Consider the following 18,480-nt stretch of genomic DNA (forward strand, 5'->3'; position numbering starts at 1 on the left):
ATGTGGATGAAAAATGACAATACATAAACGTGTTGATTTGAGCAGTGCTTAAAGAATAGGACAAGAAGAAAAAGAGGTATTCAATGAGTTGCAAAGCACGTATGATCTTCCTGTAGAATCTACTACATGGTGAACCTCTCTAGTCTGCCACTCTGTCATCTGGCAACATCCATAGTCTGGCATGATTTTAGTTAGCTGGATATCCATTTCTCATGGGTGTGGCCAAAGTTTCCCATGGTCCCATAAAGTTTGTTTACAGTCACCAGTCCTGACTCTCTGTGTTCTATGCCATTATTTAGCTGTAATTTACCCCTAAATGTCTTCCAAGAGCATAGTAAGTAGTGGACATATTGGTAATGTGCTAGAAAATAATGACCTCCTGTGGTTCAGCAAATTCTCTTGTTCAGCACAAGTCGGGTTTTGAGGGCTCCAGACTAGAAATGTTCAACCTTACATTTTTCATACGTATGACCGGCATGGTAAGGGTTCAGGTGAATCTAGAAAACACTTTTCAAGCACAACTAAAAATACAAGTTGAACCTTTCTCATCAGGCACCCTTGGGACCTGACTGGTACCAGACGAGGTAATTTGCCAGCCCATGGGTGTTCCATATTGTCTAGCACATTACCAACGCTTCCACTTCTTACTGGGTTCTTAGAAAACGTTTAGAGCTACTCAGAGCTAAATAACAACACAGAACACTGAGAACCAGGACTGGTAGCTGTGAATAAAAGTTATGGGACCACAGGAAACTTGGCCACCCACAAGTGGTTGTCCATCTAACTAAAATCAGGCCAAGATTATGGATGTTGCCAGATGAGAGAGTTCTGGATTAGAGAGTTTCAACCTGTAGTGTTTTGTTCAATTTGTGCATATCTACCAAGACCTGTATTGTTATACGTGTGTGTGCATGCATATGTGTGATGGATATTTTGACAAAATGATTGCTGAAATAAAAATGAACTTTCTGTTTCAGAGGGAAAATGAAGAGATAATGTCCATCTGCATTATTAATATACCAGTGCATTAGTGAAATAGTTAAGAGACTGGGATTTCTTTTTTTGGCCCACTGTGCAAACCAGGCCCTCTGGGATTAAATGAAAAGAAAAGAAGGGACAACACAAAACACAGCATGCAGAAGGTCTGGCATACTGGAGAGTCACCTACATTGCCGTACATGGAAATACAAAACACACAATCTGTAAATATAAATTAATTCATCAGGTTTCATATACAGTACTATAGTAGGAACAGACAGTTGAAAATAGTTTTCACTTAATAGCAAAATTAACTTTAAAGGGAACAAAATGGTGAAGTCTTATCATGGAAAACAAGAAGAGAGGTAATATATATCAAGGAGCTAAAATTTTCTTTGGCATGGTAAAGGGGGAGAATTGAGTTTGCCAACCTATCTACATGGTTTCACTGCATTGTGGCCAGTGCAATGTTATTTTGCACATTGTACTTGTTAGATAAAGTTGTTTTGTTTTTCAATATGCCTTCATATAAATATTTTATTCAATATGCTGCATCTGTGTGTACAACAAATTAAAATAAACACGAACTGTACAATGCAAACTCTTTGCATATATGTATGTAAATTTAGTAATACATACCAACAGTTCTTAATACGCATAGCCTACTACATGCAGTTCATCATTGCCATCCTTTTCCCATGCAACAGATGAGACAAGAGACCAAATTAAAGAAGTAACCAAAACACAAATAACAAAGATCCCTGTGCTCTACATTTAAACAGACTTGAGAAGAAATTGTTTCAAGACGTCCATTCACAGGATTGAACACCCTTACAGACAACCCATGTAAACAAAAATGAAACTGGTGATACATTTACAGTACATACTAGTCACTTAAAAATAAATTCAGCCTTAACTGTAACTAGTCATCTGGTTGGCAGCCTAACAGCTGCCTAAGATGTAGGATTTAATGTTGAAAATGATAACGTGTATGGCCTTGGTATGCCAAAGGATCACCATGTGTTATCTTCATCCTCTGTGCAGTGCTCAGGCCATTGTATGGCACTGTCTTACCCTATGGACCCTGCATAGCCATCTCTTGGCAGTCCAGGGTCCAGGCTGGGCAGGTTGGAGCCTGAGTGGGACAGGGCAGGAATTCGCACGTCCCACACAGACTGCAGCTGTATTGTCTTCTCTGCATAATGCTTCTCCCAATCCAAAGAGCTGCTAGAGCAGAAGTGAGGGGACCAGGTGGTGGCCAGGTCAGTGAGACTCCAACGGAATGACACAAACAGCCAGTGCGGAGCTCCACATTGGTAGTCCTGGCCTCCTACTGATCCGGGGTGGGGGAAGTGGGGGGCTTTGTAGCCATTTTTGTTTGGGGTTGGGGGAGTCCCATCCACGCTGGTGGGATGACATAAGAAGCTCAACACAAGGTGTGTCCGATGGAGATTTTCGCCTTTAAACCACCAGGTTAAGTGATGAGCTGGGCCAAAAGTTACTTTATGCACATTCTGTCACAGCTCTAAAGTAGTTTTGTCCTATAGCAGCATTACAATGATCTATTTGGCCGATATGCTGTCTTAGCTTGGAAAACAGAACTCCCATATGAAAACTTTACTAACTTGAAGAGTTAATGTATACTGACTCAGCATTCAGCTAAACAGACCAGACCTTTGAAACAACTGGCAGCCAGTTCCAGAGTTCTGTGTAATGTCATGAGAAAATTATTTTTTTCCTGTAAATACAATTGCTCAAAAGGGCAGGATGAATGTCTTTACTTAGTGTGATGGTAACAGCAAGAGGCCAATATAGGGTTGTCGCACACAATTTGCCAAAACTCAGGTACAGTTTAGTCCTTGTCACCCTTTCTGAGAAGCAAATGCCTATTAAGCCCATACAGAATAGTCTTATTTTAATCTTTTAAAATAAGCAACTAAGTATTTGAAACTCATTACCTACAGTATTTAACACTACATTGGCAACTTTCTTTTATTGTCGAAAACGTATTACCTTTTTTTTTCCTAAATTGGTTTCATGACAGTCAACTGACACCCATGAAGTGTCACCAGTATTTTATGATGCAATTAAGCGTGATCCAAGGATTCAATCTCATAATGGGTTTGATTTCCTCTAGTTTCATATAATAGAATGTACAGTTTACAGAAAGCAAGGCAAGGCACAATTTATCTAGCAATTTGGTGGGAACATCCTAAAATGCTGTGTTAGAGGTATGTGCTGAGTTATGGGGTGAAATACATAGGCCTGGACACTGCATGCTGAGCTTTCAAAAAATAAATGTTTTCCAATATGCCCAGTTTTTTAAAAAAATTAACACCAAAATATTAAAGTACAATTTATAACTATCCTTTGCATTGGTGCTGCTAAAACGAACACATCGTCATCCTTGCCCATGCTTTGCCGAGTAAGAGTGGACAACAGCTGAAATAATGATGGCCTTAAATTCAGTTCATGAAAAACAGGAAAGGATTATATCTGAACTAGACTTAGGTAGCGCAATTCTTGTTTGTCTTAATTACTGTTTGTCAAATAATGAGGGTTAGTAGGTGAAAAAATGAGCCTTAATTCAGGCCTACAAGGCCTACAGAGTTCTTTGGACCCACTTTCCCAAAAACAAGTGGGTCTTGCTCGCTGGGCAAGGCAAATGTTACCATTACCAGTAAGCCTGTGATATGTATAAAACACACACACACAAAGAAACTATAGGGGGGATGTCAAACACTAGTCTCAAAAAAAACTTTTCATGGGTTGTGTTTGACACTTGTCCCTCCACAATAATGCCAAGCTCAGGAGCATGGTATCTGTTACTAAAGTGTATTCACATTTATCAGTATTCTAAGTCAGAGACAATGATTCTAGTCTTCAAAGATATAATTCATAGTAGGTTTTGAAGGCTTCCTGATTCCCTGATTGCTTTCAGAACTAAGCCACCTGCAACATTTAAGTTTTAGAGAAACACAATCCCTGCAAAAGGTCACAGACAGTGGAGCAAGCAGCCTTTTAAAAAAAAAGGGAAAAAGAGAAATCCATAATAGCAGAGGTTTACAGCGTCTAACTAGAAATTACTTGATATTATCTGAGTGCTACAAAATAGAACTTAAACACATGGATTTCGCTGAAACGGGACTCAAAAAGGAATTATGGGTAACTGTCAGCAGGCAAGGTATCAAGTGTACTTGTGAAGTATGCCATTCACATGAAGTGTCACAGAAAAGATATTAAAAAGGCATTCCATATCTGGTAGGGCATTCCATGGTCTGAGATTAGCTGGTTATCCAGGTGTCTTCTTGTTTTGGGAGGAGCTATACGTTGAGATTTATCCACTTGCAACAATTTAGTTCAGAAACAGCAAAGAGCAAGTATTCACTTGTCTCAAGCTGATCCACAGACACTGAAGTAGGAGAATCCAGCAAGGATAAATTGCTCAACTGTACTCACAGCTCAGTAAGTCACAACACCTGTGAGGATCTAGCTATGTCGTCTTACTCTTGTTAACTGGTTTGCCGCCATTCATTATTGCAGATGCACTTGTGCTTTTACTTGGCGTTACCCCAGCCTTTGGCACTGTTTCTCCAACATCATGCAAGGATGGTTCTCGATACATGGCAACTAAAGGAAAAAGAAAAAAAAAAAACCTTTAGCGAGATTCATTTTCATAGATTCCAAGGTCAGAAGGGCCCTCTGTGACCAACTGAATAATACACCCTACAAAACTTTCTGAAAATATTTGTTAGATTGAATTTTATATCATCCCTACAAGTATAAATGTTTTAATATTTTCTCCATTCTTCTTTATATGATGGGCAACATCTACACTACAGCGATCTGTCGACAGGAGTTACCGTTGGAAGTGAAGTGATCTTCCGGCAAAACTTCTGTTGACAGATCACATCCACGCAAAAAAGCAGATTGAAAGCGCATTCTGCTCCGTCAACAGAGAGCAGCCAGACTGCCTGGCCCTCTCGCAACAGAACAGCCAACCAGAAGCTCAGCAAACAGGACTGCCTGGTGAACCAGAAGTCCTGTCTGTTGACAGATGCGCTCCCCCCCCCCCCCCGAGCAAGTACACGTTTTTTTTGTGAACAGGAAACTGTCAAGAAAGGTGTTATTCCTCAAAATGGAGAGGCACAACGCTGCTGGTGGATGTGCTGGGTTTTGTCGACAGTCTGTTGACAAAGTGCGTTTTGTGTGTAGATGCTCCATGGGCTTTTTCGACAAAAGCACGGTTTTGTTGCAAAAACCCTCTTGTGCAGCTGTACCCATGCAGATTAACTACTTTGAAAGAGACTTTTTGTCTATTTTAAGACATTAATGTCTTCTTCCCCCAGTCCAAGTATCTCTCTTCCTCTGTCACCTCTGACTTACATGCACAATAGGAAACTGTCCCTTTGTTTTTAAATGAATAATGTGACTTGTTTACAGAAGCTCCAGAAATGAAAAAGCAATTGTTCTATCTCAATTTGCACAATATGTTAGAATGAACTGAGCAGCAAAGCCCCTTGGGCTTTGCACAGTCTTATTACAAAATAGTTCAAAATTGAATTTGCTGATTAAAGTTTAAGGATTCTTGATATTTTCTGGTGTATACCTTTGGTATTCTTTATCAGATGCCATGAGAATACTATTTTCCACTTAAGAAACTGGAGTGATGATATTATTGATGATATTGAATATAGAAATTTAACTTTCATAAGGAAAACTGTTTAATCAATCATTATTTGATTTTTTCATATTCCTCTCACATCCTGGTTAATATGTGGCATTTATTCCCTCTCCCCATAAATGGCTCACTGAGGTATTCATAAAAATAAATTGTACAGACTATTTATATAAAATTAAAACTTGATGAGACTAGACAAAACTTGGCATTCATTCATCTAATCTGGCAAAATGTTTAGGATGGTCCCAAGTAGCCGCCACCACACAGCTAGTATCAGTTGTTTCTTTTTTCCTAATATTTCTCATAACACATGGCCAGGAAACACTCCCTAGCAACTGATATTGGCAGGAACGCTGAAATGCAGAAAACTCCAAAATTCAATATTAACTGAATTTATGGGAGACTTAAGAATAGCACACTGGGCTTCACTAGGGTCCTAACAATTTTAAATCCTTTGAGGAATACACACGTTCAGTTACAAAGTACCTGCACTGAGCAGCCTTACTGATGAATGATTTTAGATAATTTAATTTAATTTTCCATGTCATTGAATCAGGTTATATTTTACTTACACGTTACCTGGGGGTAGCATTTATTTATGTCATAGCAGTATTAAAAAAAGAGATGGCAAGCAGTCAAAAGAATTAATCATCACACAAAAATTTTTGGTGAAGCTAGGTGAGAGCAGTCCCTTCTTCCCTGGACTAATTAGAATGGGAGGCAGTAGCATTAAAGCACTGACCTTGATCTTCAATGTATGGAAGTTTCACAATAGGTATGAAAGGTCCATAACATCATTAACTAATCAAGTACTTAAGTTGTTCTAACATTTGCAATGACATAATCTAAATCTTTTTATGGCTTTGGATGTTTGAAATTATATTTCTTCCCTAGAGTACCCAATTCTGGTGATGATCTATGTCTTTAGAGTATATGCCCATAATTTTTTTAGGACACTTCTGTTTGCTGATTAATGAAGAACACAATGAAATAGCAATGTGACCTACCCAAATATTAAGTTGAACAACATGTGACAGCAATGTAAAGTGAAAGAATAACATAACATAGCTGTAGTCACTGATGACTCTTTTGGGCAACACAAAGCAACTTTTTTCCAAGCCTTGCCTAAACTCTTTTAAGGAAGAGTCTGACCATTAACAAATCAAATGAAAAGATCACATCTTCCCTAGACGCTATGTATTGAGGTAGCATCTTTTTAAAAATACAGCATTTTCCCCCCAAAGAAGTCTTAAAATACATATCTTTATGCTCATATGTACGACTTGTTGAAACACTGTTAAAGTTTTAAAGGTCACTTGACCTTTGAATCATAGGAAAAAACAAACAAATCAGTGTAAGCTAAGATTTGACGTTAAAGCCAGTAATCTAGGGCCGTTAGGATTCTCTTCTTCTATGCAATGAAAATCTAACACATTTAATATGATTTAGATTTGAAATTCCTCAAAACCGTCCACACCTTGTAATTCTCAGATAACTGTGATGTGAAAAAAACATGACACTGCTGACAAAAGCTCTGCTCAGAAAGGTGTAGATTTTTTCAAAAAGATTGTCAAGTAATGAGATACTTTTCAGCATTACTGAGGCAATAATTAACAATCTGGATCAAAGTAAATGAGATTTGGACTGTAAATAGGCCAGGTCAACAACAAAAAACAGGTGAAAAAGCCTTCTAAAATAAGGAGGACAAACAGACAATTCTATATGCAAGGCAAAAAATTAATACACTCTGCCAGATTATGCAGCATCATTATAGTATAAAAGGTTAGCATGAGGAAAGATGTTGTTTGTTGTTCCCCTCTTCTAGACTGCTTCTACAATACATTCCTCTTTCAAAAGAGCAATGCAAACGAAGGAAATCAAAAATGCAAATGAAGCACTGATTTACAAATCTTGCACTTCATTTTCATAATTTCTTCTGATCATGTTTTTGGAAGAGATTTTTTCGAAAAAAAGCAGTGTAGACAGCTTTCTTTTGAAAATAAAACCCCTTTTTCAAATGAACCCTGTACACCTAATCTTTTTCAGGAGTAAGAGGTTTTTTTTGAATGAACCCCATTTACATGTTTTTTTTAACAAATCTCTTCCGAAAATGCAATCAGAAAAGATTATGCAAATGAAACATGAGATTTGTAAATCAGCACTTCATTTGCATTTTTAATTTCCCTCATTTGTATTTCTCTTTCAAAAGAGGAATGTAGTGTAGATGCAGCCTAGCTAATCTAGCATAAAGGTTGACAAACACAAAGGCCACATCTACACAGCATTCTCATTCTGGAGGAGGAATACCAATGAAGCTCTGCTTTACAAATCTCGTGCTTCATTTGCATAATCTCGTGTGATCGTGTTTCCAGAAGAGACTTTTCCAAAAGCAAAAACAGCCATGTAGATAGGGTTTCTTCAGAAAAAAGAGTTTTTGAAAGAACCCTTCTTCCTCATTGGTTTCAGGAAGAAGAGTTCTTTTGAAAACGGGGTTTTCATCCACGTGAACCCCATCTTCATGGCTGTTCTTGCTTTCAGAAAAATCTTTTCCAGAAACGCGATCATGCAAGATTATGCAAATGAAGCATGAGATTTGTAAATCCGCACTTCATTTGTGTTTTTGATCTCCCTCATTTGCATTCCTCCTCGGAAAGGGGAATGCTGTGTAGATGTGACCAAAGTGAGCAGTATACATCAGCTGAATCAACAGTGCAGTGTGAATAGTAACAGAAAGGTAGCTATGTTAGTCTGTGTTTTAACAAAACGGAAAAGCTGTCATGTAGCACTTTTAAGACTAACAATATACTTAATTAGATGATGAGCTTTCGTGGGGCAGACCTACCTCTTCAGATCTGGAGGGTGAGTTCACCTATAATAATACCTGATTTTTGTGTTAGAATGCTCTTAAATGGGAATGGTGACATTTCATCTATTCAGTTCATAACTCCAATGTCCTTAAGTATATATTATTGTTCCTAGCTTCTCATGCTGCTTGTTCACGAAAGGAATATTTTCTCACTGCAATGCTAACGCCAATTTTTTTCTTCTACCTGAAGAGTATTTAAAATAAAACAGCACAATGTGCTTTAACAATTGATTTTCTTCTAATAAAATGACCTCTTAATTCTATGAAAGAGTATTTTACACCTGCCCTTTCTAAAGGAAACTATGGTGGTGCACAAAACACTCATGAATCCTAGCAACAGACCTATGGAATGCGTTACCCAGAGAGGGTGTGGAATCTCCATTCCTAGGGCTTTTCAAGTCCTGGCTTGACAAAGTCCTGGCTGGGATGATTTAGTTGGGGTTGATACTTCTTTAGGCAGGGGGCTGGACTCAATGACCTCCTGAGGTCCCTTTCAGCTTTAGGATTCTATGGTTCTATGAAATGGAATCGGTGTCTGTCAGAAATGATATGACAGAATTCCTTCCCCTTTCTTTTGTGGTGCTACCATCTCAGATGAAGAGGTATTTTAAAATGTCAGCATATTTGGTTGTGATTGGCCAAAGCTCACCTTCCAATGGCTTGGGTAGAAAATGAGCTGCTGGTTTTGTTTTCTTCACTCTGTTTCCTTTCATCACCTGTCCGTCCTTATTAAGCCCCAGGAACCAGGCTCTACCCGACTCTTGTTGTCGGTAGAGCATGGATGAGTAGATTACATAATAGTTTTCAAAAACAGACTCCTTAAACTTGCACTCTGGTGTAAAAAGTTCCTGTGGGAGAAAGGATAAAAATTAGATCTTATCCCAAAAGAGCCATGTCTGCTGGTGAGAAGTTTTTAATTATTACTCTTGAATAAGGCATTAGGATTAGTATGGGAGATGGCTGTGCAACTGAGCCCTGTAATTGTAATAGTGTTAGTAAATACAGTCAATTAATAATGGTTTACAGGCTTTGAAAAGTCTTATATTTTAGCCATACAACTGCCACACTTCTATCATTAATGTTTCTTTTCCAGCCATTTACAGAGTGGCACATTTGGACTAGCATGTGGAAAGTATAAACACGGTTTCTATAAGAACCACAAACAAGATATAGGAAAGCCGTAGGCCACTGTTTCTCTTTTGCCTCAGGACTTTAGGCTTGATTCAAGCTGTTTCAAGATAGTGAAGCCCTCCTTTCTGGTTCCAAGTGATTCCAAGTCAGGGACAAGGAGAAGGAAAGGTTAAAAAAAATACAAATTGAAGAGCTAGAGGCAACGACCATTAAACACTTGTTCCAGTCTATATACTATCCGTAGCAACCAGTCATTGTTCTTGGCTGCTGGAACAACAAAGGAAGATAAACAGGAAGGCCTAATGGAAGTTAGGTGCTAAAACACCATTGAGAATCTTGACTGAAATGCCTATACCTTGCTGTCAATCACTTTCTTGAATATACATGTTGTTTCTTTAGGCTGAATAAATAACACCCTGCCACACACACTGCTTCGGTCCCCAATATCCTCCTTCCCTATAAGCCTGATCCACCAAAACCACTACCATTTGTTTTCCATATTACAACCCAATATATTTATCTTAGCCACTTGTTGATCTCCTTCACTGAGGAACAAAAAAGATAGTGCTTTCGCTTCATGAAAAAAAAGGGTCTGAACCAAACTTGCCTGAGTATCTGTGGGCTGGTGTTGATAGTTGTACACCCGGAGGAGACCTGTGGAGGCCTGGAAGGCAGTGCTTGTGCTGCCAGAGGCTAGTGGTTTCAGGCCTAGACAATACTCTATCATGCTAAGGCCAGTAGCGCATCACAACCCTGCATACTACCGGGCAGCATTACACATGCTTAACCAGGCTTCAGGGCATTATAACTAGACTTTAGAGAAGTTTGAGGAAGGATGTGAAGGAGCGCAGTGAGGCAGCTTTGCAGCTGCTTCCAAGCATAAAATCTGGAATAGGCGGGAATGTTAATGTCTTTATAGAATTTTTTAAAATGGGCAGTCAAGGCAGGCATCTTTTGTGGATGGAAGGCAGGGCTGACATCTAGATACTTTATAAGACAGGGGTCAGCAACCCTGGAAAGGGTGCCAAGAGTGGCTTGTGAACCAATTTCATCCACACTCAAGGCAGGACCTTAGCCTTGTCCCTCCACCCCCATGCAGGCAGGAGCTTTCTCAAAGCCACGCCACCTGTGGATTAACAAAAGAACAACCCATGCTACCAACCACCACCTCAACAGTAAAGCACTGCATCTCAATTTATTTATTAATGAAGCTGTTGTAAGTAGGACTGTTAGTGACTTTCAAAAGTATCTTTGACACTTGGACTGTACATAGAGGCCAAAAGGTCAAATTTCAGGACACTGCCTCTGAAAGGTTTCTGATCCCTGTTATAAGAGATAATAAGTATAATGGGGAATAGACTGAGAAGGTCCGTAACAGTAAAGACAAGTACTTAGTACTTGATGCAATGAATAAACTGGAATCAGTGCAGAGACACAAAGAGGCAGGAGGCATCAGCGGGATAGCCATGTTAGTCTGTAGCTGCAAAAACAATGAGAAGTCCTGTGGCACCTTGTAGACTAACAGATTTATTGGAGCATAAGCTTTCGTGAGCAAAAACCCACTTTGTCATCCACTGAATTTAGCCACGTGAAGTGGAAATCCATCAACCTCATGCATCTGATGAAGTGGGTCTCCAATAAATCTGTTAGTCTATAAGGTGCCACAGGACTTCTCATTTTTTTTAAAGAAGTGGGATACATGGTCAAAGTGGTCAGCCAGGAAAGGTCTTTGCATCAGCATTTGAGCAGATAGAAGGGGACCAAGAAAGGATTTAGCAAAGTCAGGGAAGAAGCTGTTGAAATAGTTTCTATTACAAAGGATTGGTGAACCTCCTGAGCGATCCCACCCTCACTAGCCTCATCTACATCTGGTCCAGACAACGCTTACCTCTTTGTGCTGCCACTTTGGTCATTCGGGGAAAGTGAAAAAAACATCTGGGCGCAAAGGACAGAGAAATGTAGAGGCCAGCCCCTAGACCCACCCCTGCCACTCAAGGCCTTGGGCCTTGCACAGCCACTGGAGCACAGCCTCCCATTGTGGCTGCTCGTCCCTGTCCCAGGTTAGCACCTCCTGATCCGCAGAACTGGGGGCCTGGGCAGCACACCTCCAGTCTCCCCCAGCCCTTGAGCACAATGTTGTTGGTCAGAGGGGCCTCAGCCCTCCCAGCCCCAGAGTGTGGAGAGCCACGCAGTAAGACGCCAGCTCTCCAGGCCCTAGAGCACGAAGATGCCAGGTAGTGAGGACCCAGTCCTTGCGGCCCCTGAGACTGGAGCTATCAGGCAGTGTACCCCAGTCGCCGCAACCCCAGAGTGCAGTGCAGTCAGGCAGTGCAGCCCCAGTTCCTCTGGCCCCAGAGGGTGCGGAGGCTCAGCAGCCAGCCATGGGAGAGCCTGAAGCAGGCAGGGGACTGGGGGCAGTGTGTGGGGCAGGCCACACCTCTGCCTCTCCCTGTCTCTGACACCTGCCGCCTGTAGTTAAAGACATCATTGCGCAAATTGTGTATCTCCCCTAGTGGTACCCTGCACACTAAATCTGAGGTGAGTGAACACATAGGACTCCACAGGAAAGAATGCTTCTTCCTACACTTGTGTATTGTGGTACATCTGTAGAAGAAAGGAGTTGAATCATGCAGCAGCTTTCTCATCTATCTCGCTGAAATTCACTGACACCTCAGCTACTGGAACGGCCAGAGGCCTGATTCAATAGTCCTTCTTTAATCAGGAAAGCAGCTATGTACTTTGCTGAACTGGAGCCTAAAAGAGTCAGTGTGGAAACACAAACTTCTGAACAAGAAATCACAAACAAGTGAGACAGGCAGAATTTCCATTCTTTGCTCAAAGCTGCTGGCCAGGCTTTGAGATATTGAGGCAATAGGAAGATTCCACAGATTCAGAATTGCCTGGCTGCTTCTTAGTGACTTAATGGTTGACGTACCCAAACAGAGAAGGTTAGAGACAAAGCAATAACTGGTGAAATTACCAACCTTCGGAGCTTATGGCTTCAAGGAAGAGCCTAACTATTACTCCATTGAGGGAAACTGCCCCCCACGCCCCACCGGGAACTAATCAGTAGAGCTGATGATTAACTGCAGTTAACTTATGCAATTAACTCCAAAAATTAATTCTGATTAACCACAATTTAATCAGATTGTTAAACACTGGAACTTCAATTGATATGCATTAAATATTTTGCATGCTTTTTCTATAATTTCACATATATTGATTTCCGTCGCAGCACAAAACATACAGTGCTCACTTTTATTATTTACTTTGATTCAAATATTTGCACCATAGGAACGATAAACAAAAGAAATGGCATTTTCAATTCACCTTACACAAGTACCATAGTGCAGTCTATATTAGGAAAGTGCAAATTACAAGTGTAGATGTTTGTTACATAATTGCACTCAAAAGCAAAACAATGCAAAACAAATCCATTTGGTCTACTTCTTGTTCATCTGGGTCATTAAGAGAAATAAGTTTGTTTATATTTACAGAAGATAATGCTGCCCCCTTCTTATTTACGATGTCAGCTGAAAGAGAGGAAAGGGATTCACACGGCACATTTGTAGCTGGCACTGTCATGCCAGATATGCTAAACATTCACATGCCTCTTTGTGCTTCATCATTCCAGAAGACATGCTTCTATGCTGACAACAGTTGCTAAAACTAATGCATTAATTACACTAATGAACAAATTCCTTGGGGAAGAACTGTATGTTTCCCACAGTTTTACCCCCAGTCTGCCATCCATTTCATGTTACAGCATTCTCGGATGACAACCCATGTCATGAATGAATGCCTATAAAGGGTTAAACCCAGAGAGAAAAGGTTTTCTGTTGGCAAGCATCCAGGTGAGCCAATGGAAAGAGAGTGGGAGCTTTTGAATGGAAGCAGTTACTCGATGAGGGGTCCTTTCTTTTGTGAGGCCAGATTTGCAAAGTTTGGATGTCAATCGGAACTTTCACAGGCTTTTGGCTTGCATTCATGGCTAAGAAAAATACGCAGTAAAAATCTTCATGTCATTGATCTAAGATGTCCTCTGGTCTTCGTCTGAGAGCACAAAAAGTGATCACCACCTCGTTTTTTTCTAGGACTTTCACAGGTGCAGAGAAAAATAATTTTAAAGTTGTAGTGCAAACAACAGCCAGATCTGCTTCCTGCCTTTGAAAATAAAAGCATTTCTTGATTCAGTTATACCATCTGACTAAGGAATTCTGCCATGAGTGAAACTGACCCATAGTCTAAGGGTATGTACACTCTGCAGTGTAACCATGTCACAAGGTACCTCTGTTGCTTTCTGGTGAACCTCACGGCCCAGCTAGTTCAGATAGATTTACAGTCACAAACACATACCGGTCTGTTTCTGTCTTCCACCAAAGTGTGTATTTATTCCTCTTGTACATAGTAATATCCTGCAATGCTGACTTGCAGCAAGGGAAGGCTTCTCTGCAGCCATCTTTCCCTAGCCCAAGTTCACCCTCTGGGTCTCCTTCTGAGCCTCCCCTGGGCTGCCCCTTGCTTCCTGTTTCCTGCCCTCATATTCTCCCCCGTTACCTGTTCTGGTCTGATCATACAGCTTCAAGCACATGGTCAGACAGCCTCCTGGTTTGCAATAGAGGGCAAACTGACTAAGCCTTTTGCAAAGTGAACTGCTTCCTGGTAACATGGAGGGTGACCAGTGACATTTCCCACAGCACACCACAGTCTGAGAACTAGCGTGGGCCTCTGTGGTTACTTGGACTCAAATATCTGCCATGCGGTACGGATGCTAGAGCCCTAGGTTTGAGCACAAGTCAGAAAATTCTTAATATAAGGTGAGAGGGCAGAGTAAAGGTTTAAGCCCAAGATACCTTAATGTGTCCATTGATTCGAGTCCCAGTATCCCTGGGCTTCCACTGCAGTGCAGACCTACCATAAGACAACAATAACAGAGCTTGTGTGCATTACTGGCAACATTTGCTTGTGCTACAAGGGAGGGAGTTTTCACAGAAAACAGTAAGCAATCTGGTCTGTCTGGCTCAATCACTTCTACTCAGGCAACCATGCTACATCAGCTCGCGGATAACACCATGTGCTATGCTTGCAAAGGCCAGTGCCCAGGAAAAATCGGTCAGCACTAAGTTCACAGGCCAAAAGGAAAGAGAAAGAATATAACTTTAGGATAAAGCCACTAAGAGGAGGAGGAGGAGATCTCATCCAGGGTATGTCTACACTGCAAAAGCGAAGCAAGAAATCATGCAGCCTGGAGTCTCAGACAAGACTCAGACTTCCAGGCAAGATGGCTCACGCTACTGGCCTAGAACAAGACATTAAGGCCTAGGTTGGAGCCAGACTCTGAGACCACCCTCCTCACCAGATGTCAGAGCCCAGGCGCCTGCCTGAGTGGGAATGGCCACCCTACCAGTTCTTGCCCTGCAGCACTCGCCCACCGTACCCAAGTCCATTGAGTCTGAGACTCGCTCCTGAAGGTTTTGTTCCTCTCTTGGCTTGCCGCCCATTACCATTTGATTCACAGTTCTGACCAATGTTAAGCCAAGCAGTACAAATGTAAATTACACCCAAGCGTGGCGTGAGCCTGTCCAAGTGAGGGTGGAATCTGTGACACAATCTAATCCAACCATTTGCAACCTTTCTCCTAGACCTGCTCTCCTGACACCAGTGCCTTCAATAACATTAACCGCTGTGAAATGGGGCAAAACATCACAAAAATGGCTTTAGGCATTATCAGACATTAACACGAGCCATCTCTCATCCATTCTCACCCAGCACCATTAATGGGATTTTTGTGCCTGCTCATCTGTGCCACATTACAATTTCTGTGGGCTGGAGAAAGCTGCATTTGGATTTTCCAACTGAATTACTTTTATGTTAATATTATTAGCCGCTTCCAGGTGACATGACATAGTGTATTGGATTACATGGAAGTATGCCTCTGGAGCCAAAGCAGTGCAAGGACTAAGGTATGGGAGAGTGGAAGAAAGGGGAAAACATGGCCCAGCCAAGACAACCCCAACCTCAGCCCATTCCTAGGGCGGCCACATTACCCAAAGGGAAAATGGGACACCATGTGGGCCTGGTCCAAGCTGCTCTGCCACGTCCTCTCCCTCTTCCATGCATGGGACTGGCCTGTGCCCTGCCCCTCTTCTCCCTCTCTCGCACATGGGGCTAGCCTGTGCCCTGCCTGCCCTCCTGCCCCTGACTCGGGACTGACCTGAGTCATTGGCCCTAGCCCTGCCTCTCTTAGGTGCCCGGTGCTCATCTGGGCCCAGCTTCCTCTCCATGAGGGTTCTGACATCGCGGCCTACCCAGGCTCTGCCTGCTCCTCCCCCATGGTGTTGCTGCTCACCGAATCCCTGCATCACCCCCTGGCAGCTGGCGTTGGCGCCTGCTCGAGCCCTGCCTGCCTGCCTGCCCTGTAGCTGGCTGTTGCAGATTGCACCTCCTTGCCTGGGGCTGGCGTGGCTGCTCACAGAATCCCTGTCCTGCCCACCATGCCGGCATTGCCACTTTCCCTCCCACACACCCCTCTCCTCCCTGCTAGGGATGTGCTCCCCAGCTTTTTCGCAAAAGTGGGCATTATCAGCTGGGAAGAGCCAATGGGACAAATGGCCATTTTCATCAAAAAAGTCAGGACAGCTGGGACACGGCTTTACAAAGGGGCTGCCCTGACCACCCTGCGACACAGGGTCACCCTCCACACTCCTGGATGCAGAACTGCTCAGAAGAAAGACCCTCCCTTTCCATTTGGACCATAAGGAGCCAGGTGATGGCTTCCCTTTTCCCTTGGCATGAGGCTTTTGGGAATAACCGAAGAAAGTTGCCGCCCAGAGAAGGGAGTGTCACACGTTCAGAGCATACTCCACAGTTCTGACTGGACTTGCCCTGCCCTGTTGTGACTAGCTGTTTGCTTCAGGCCTTTCTCCTCCCCAAGTCTCTTCAGCTCAGCTTCTCTCTTCAGCTACCCCCACCCCACCTTCCTTAATGCTTAGCTGATTCCTTCTTAAGCAACTCAATCCCTCTCTATACCCACCTGCAAAAGATCATGGAACTAAAACTATGTCTACACTACAAACGACTTCAGGTCGGCTTGTGTTGCTAAAGGGTGTGATTAATTCACACCCCCCTGAGTGACATAAGTTATACCCAGCTAAGCCCCAGTGTGCACAGCATGATGTCGGTGGGCAGCCTCGCCTACCAACATAGCTCCTGCCTCTTGCAGAGGCGGGAGTTATTAAGATGGCTGGCTTAGAACATCTTTCCCCAAGGTGCTATAGTGGCACAGATGCTTCTGTGGACATGCACCTGTGGACATGGATATCCACAGAGGGATTCAATACCTGCTGATCGGCAGGGCTCCGGGCCCCCGAAGATGCTGCGGCCAAAGTACAGGAGAGCAGTGCCGCTGCTCTTAGGAGCCAGTTCCCTGCCTCAGCAGCTCCTGCTAGCTGTGTATCACCTCTAGCCCTGCGTAAAGCTATGTGCCCTGTCTGGGATCGTACAAACCTGCTGATAGTGGGGCTGGGGGCAGTATGGCCACATGGACTGTGAGGAGCTGCTGATGTGGGGCACTGGCTCCTGGGAGCATTGCTCCCCTTCGGCTGCGGAGTTTTCCGGGGACAGAGCCCTGTGGAGCCATGGATACCTATTTCTATCCATGGCTATGCACATCTATGCAGGGCTCTGCTCATTTGAGATGTGACCATCTATTTCTCTGTGCTTACACAGTACCTGATGCAGTGGGACCCCCCATTCCTCGTTGGCCTGCAAGCACAAACACAATAAACATGATTAACTAGTAATATTCATTTGCAGGATAATATTACATATCCCATGTGTAATATTCATTGTTAGGAGTTTTGCTAACTTAGCAAGTCTTCACCACAAACAGTGGGACTTCAGAAGCATTTTGCCGGGTGGTAAATTAGACACTCACAGACCTGCACAAAGATACTAAATGATGTGTGAATTTATGTAAGAGCCTCAGTTCATATAATTTACAGGATGAGGAGCTAGCAGGTGTAAGAATATACACATTCAGGTATGGTCTGGCCTAGTTTAGTTTATATAGTCTTACATTAGTTAGTTGCTTTTCTTGCTACATCTCTCCTTCTTGCTCCTAGATGCATAAATTACACTAGCTTATGAGTTAACACACACCTAGTAGCTACAAATCAAGAAGTTCTTAAGTCACTGGCAAAAGAATCCTTCTGTTGGTAGGACATTCACGTATGGGTTGGCAAAATAACTCCTGGTAATACAAGCAGCTGATGGCCAATGGCTACTATAACTATAAAGGATTTTTTTTTCCAGGATACATAGGTAAATGAGATCAGTGACGCTGGGATAAGGGAATGCCAGCTCCTGCTTTATCACATATGGGCATCTCCTGTGCCGGTTACTTTCTCCCTCTCTGCGTAATATATATAGTATTGGACACATCAGCCCCACCCACCCAAGTGACATTTGCATCTCCAGGGCATTGTTTGTATCGGACACCAAGTCCCTACCTAGATTGCCCACTGTGCTTGGGGTCATCCGAGCTTAGGAAATCAAGCACCACACCCTCTCCCCAGGAGGCTGCTATGCGCCGGATGGCAACTCCCTCCTCCTGAACTAGAGAAAATATGTACCCTTGATAAGACCAGCTTTTGCCCTGTAAAACCTTTAGCACCACAGGAAGTTACGCTTCCTTTGCCAGCTTCCTCATGGGAGCACAGACCCCTGTCATGTGACTTCATTGTCAAGATGTCCCCGCTAAACCAGTTCTTCTGGGAAGGGGTGAATCTTTTATTCAGAGTGACTAGATGTCCAACAATTGGCT

General features: G+C 42.6%; 1 protein-coding gene across 3 annotated transcripts in view; it reads right to left on the reverse strand.

The window, feature by feature from the left end:
* Positions 1-4,361: 4,361 nt before the first annotated feature.
* The window catches only part of FGF14 (fibroblast growth factor 14), a 659,990-nt gene continuing 645,871 nt past the window's right edge, over positions 4,362-18,480 (reverse strand). For all 3 annotated transcript variants that reach the window (XM_074983168.1, XM_074983157.1, XM_074983159.1), the window contains 2 exons: positions 9,175-9,373; positions 4,362-4,608 (listed from right to left, as the gene is read on the reverse strand). In XM_074983168.1, the coding sequence (XP_074839269.1) occupies positions 4,472-4,608; positions 9,175-9,373 (336 nt within the window). In that variant the 3' untranslated portion in view covers positions 4,362-4,471. The remainder of the gene's footprint in view (positions 4,609-9,174; positions 9,374-18,480) is intronic.

Source organism: Carettochelys insculpta, chromosome 1 (assembly GCF_033958435.1).
Source record: "Carettochelys insculpta isolate YL-2023 chromosome 1, ASM3395843v1, whole genome shotgun sequence".
Classification (NCBI taxonomy): domain Eukaryota; kingdom Metazoa; phylum Chordata; order Testudines; family Carettochelyidae; genus Carettochelys; species Carettochelys insculpta.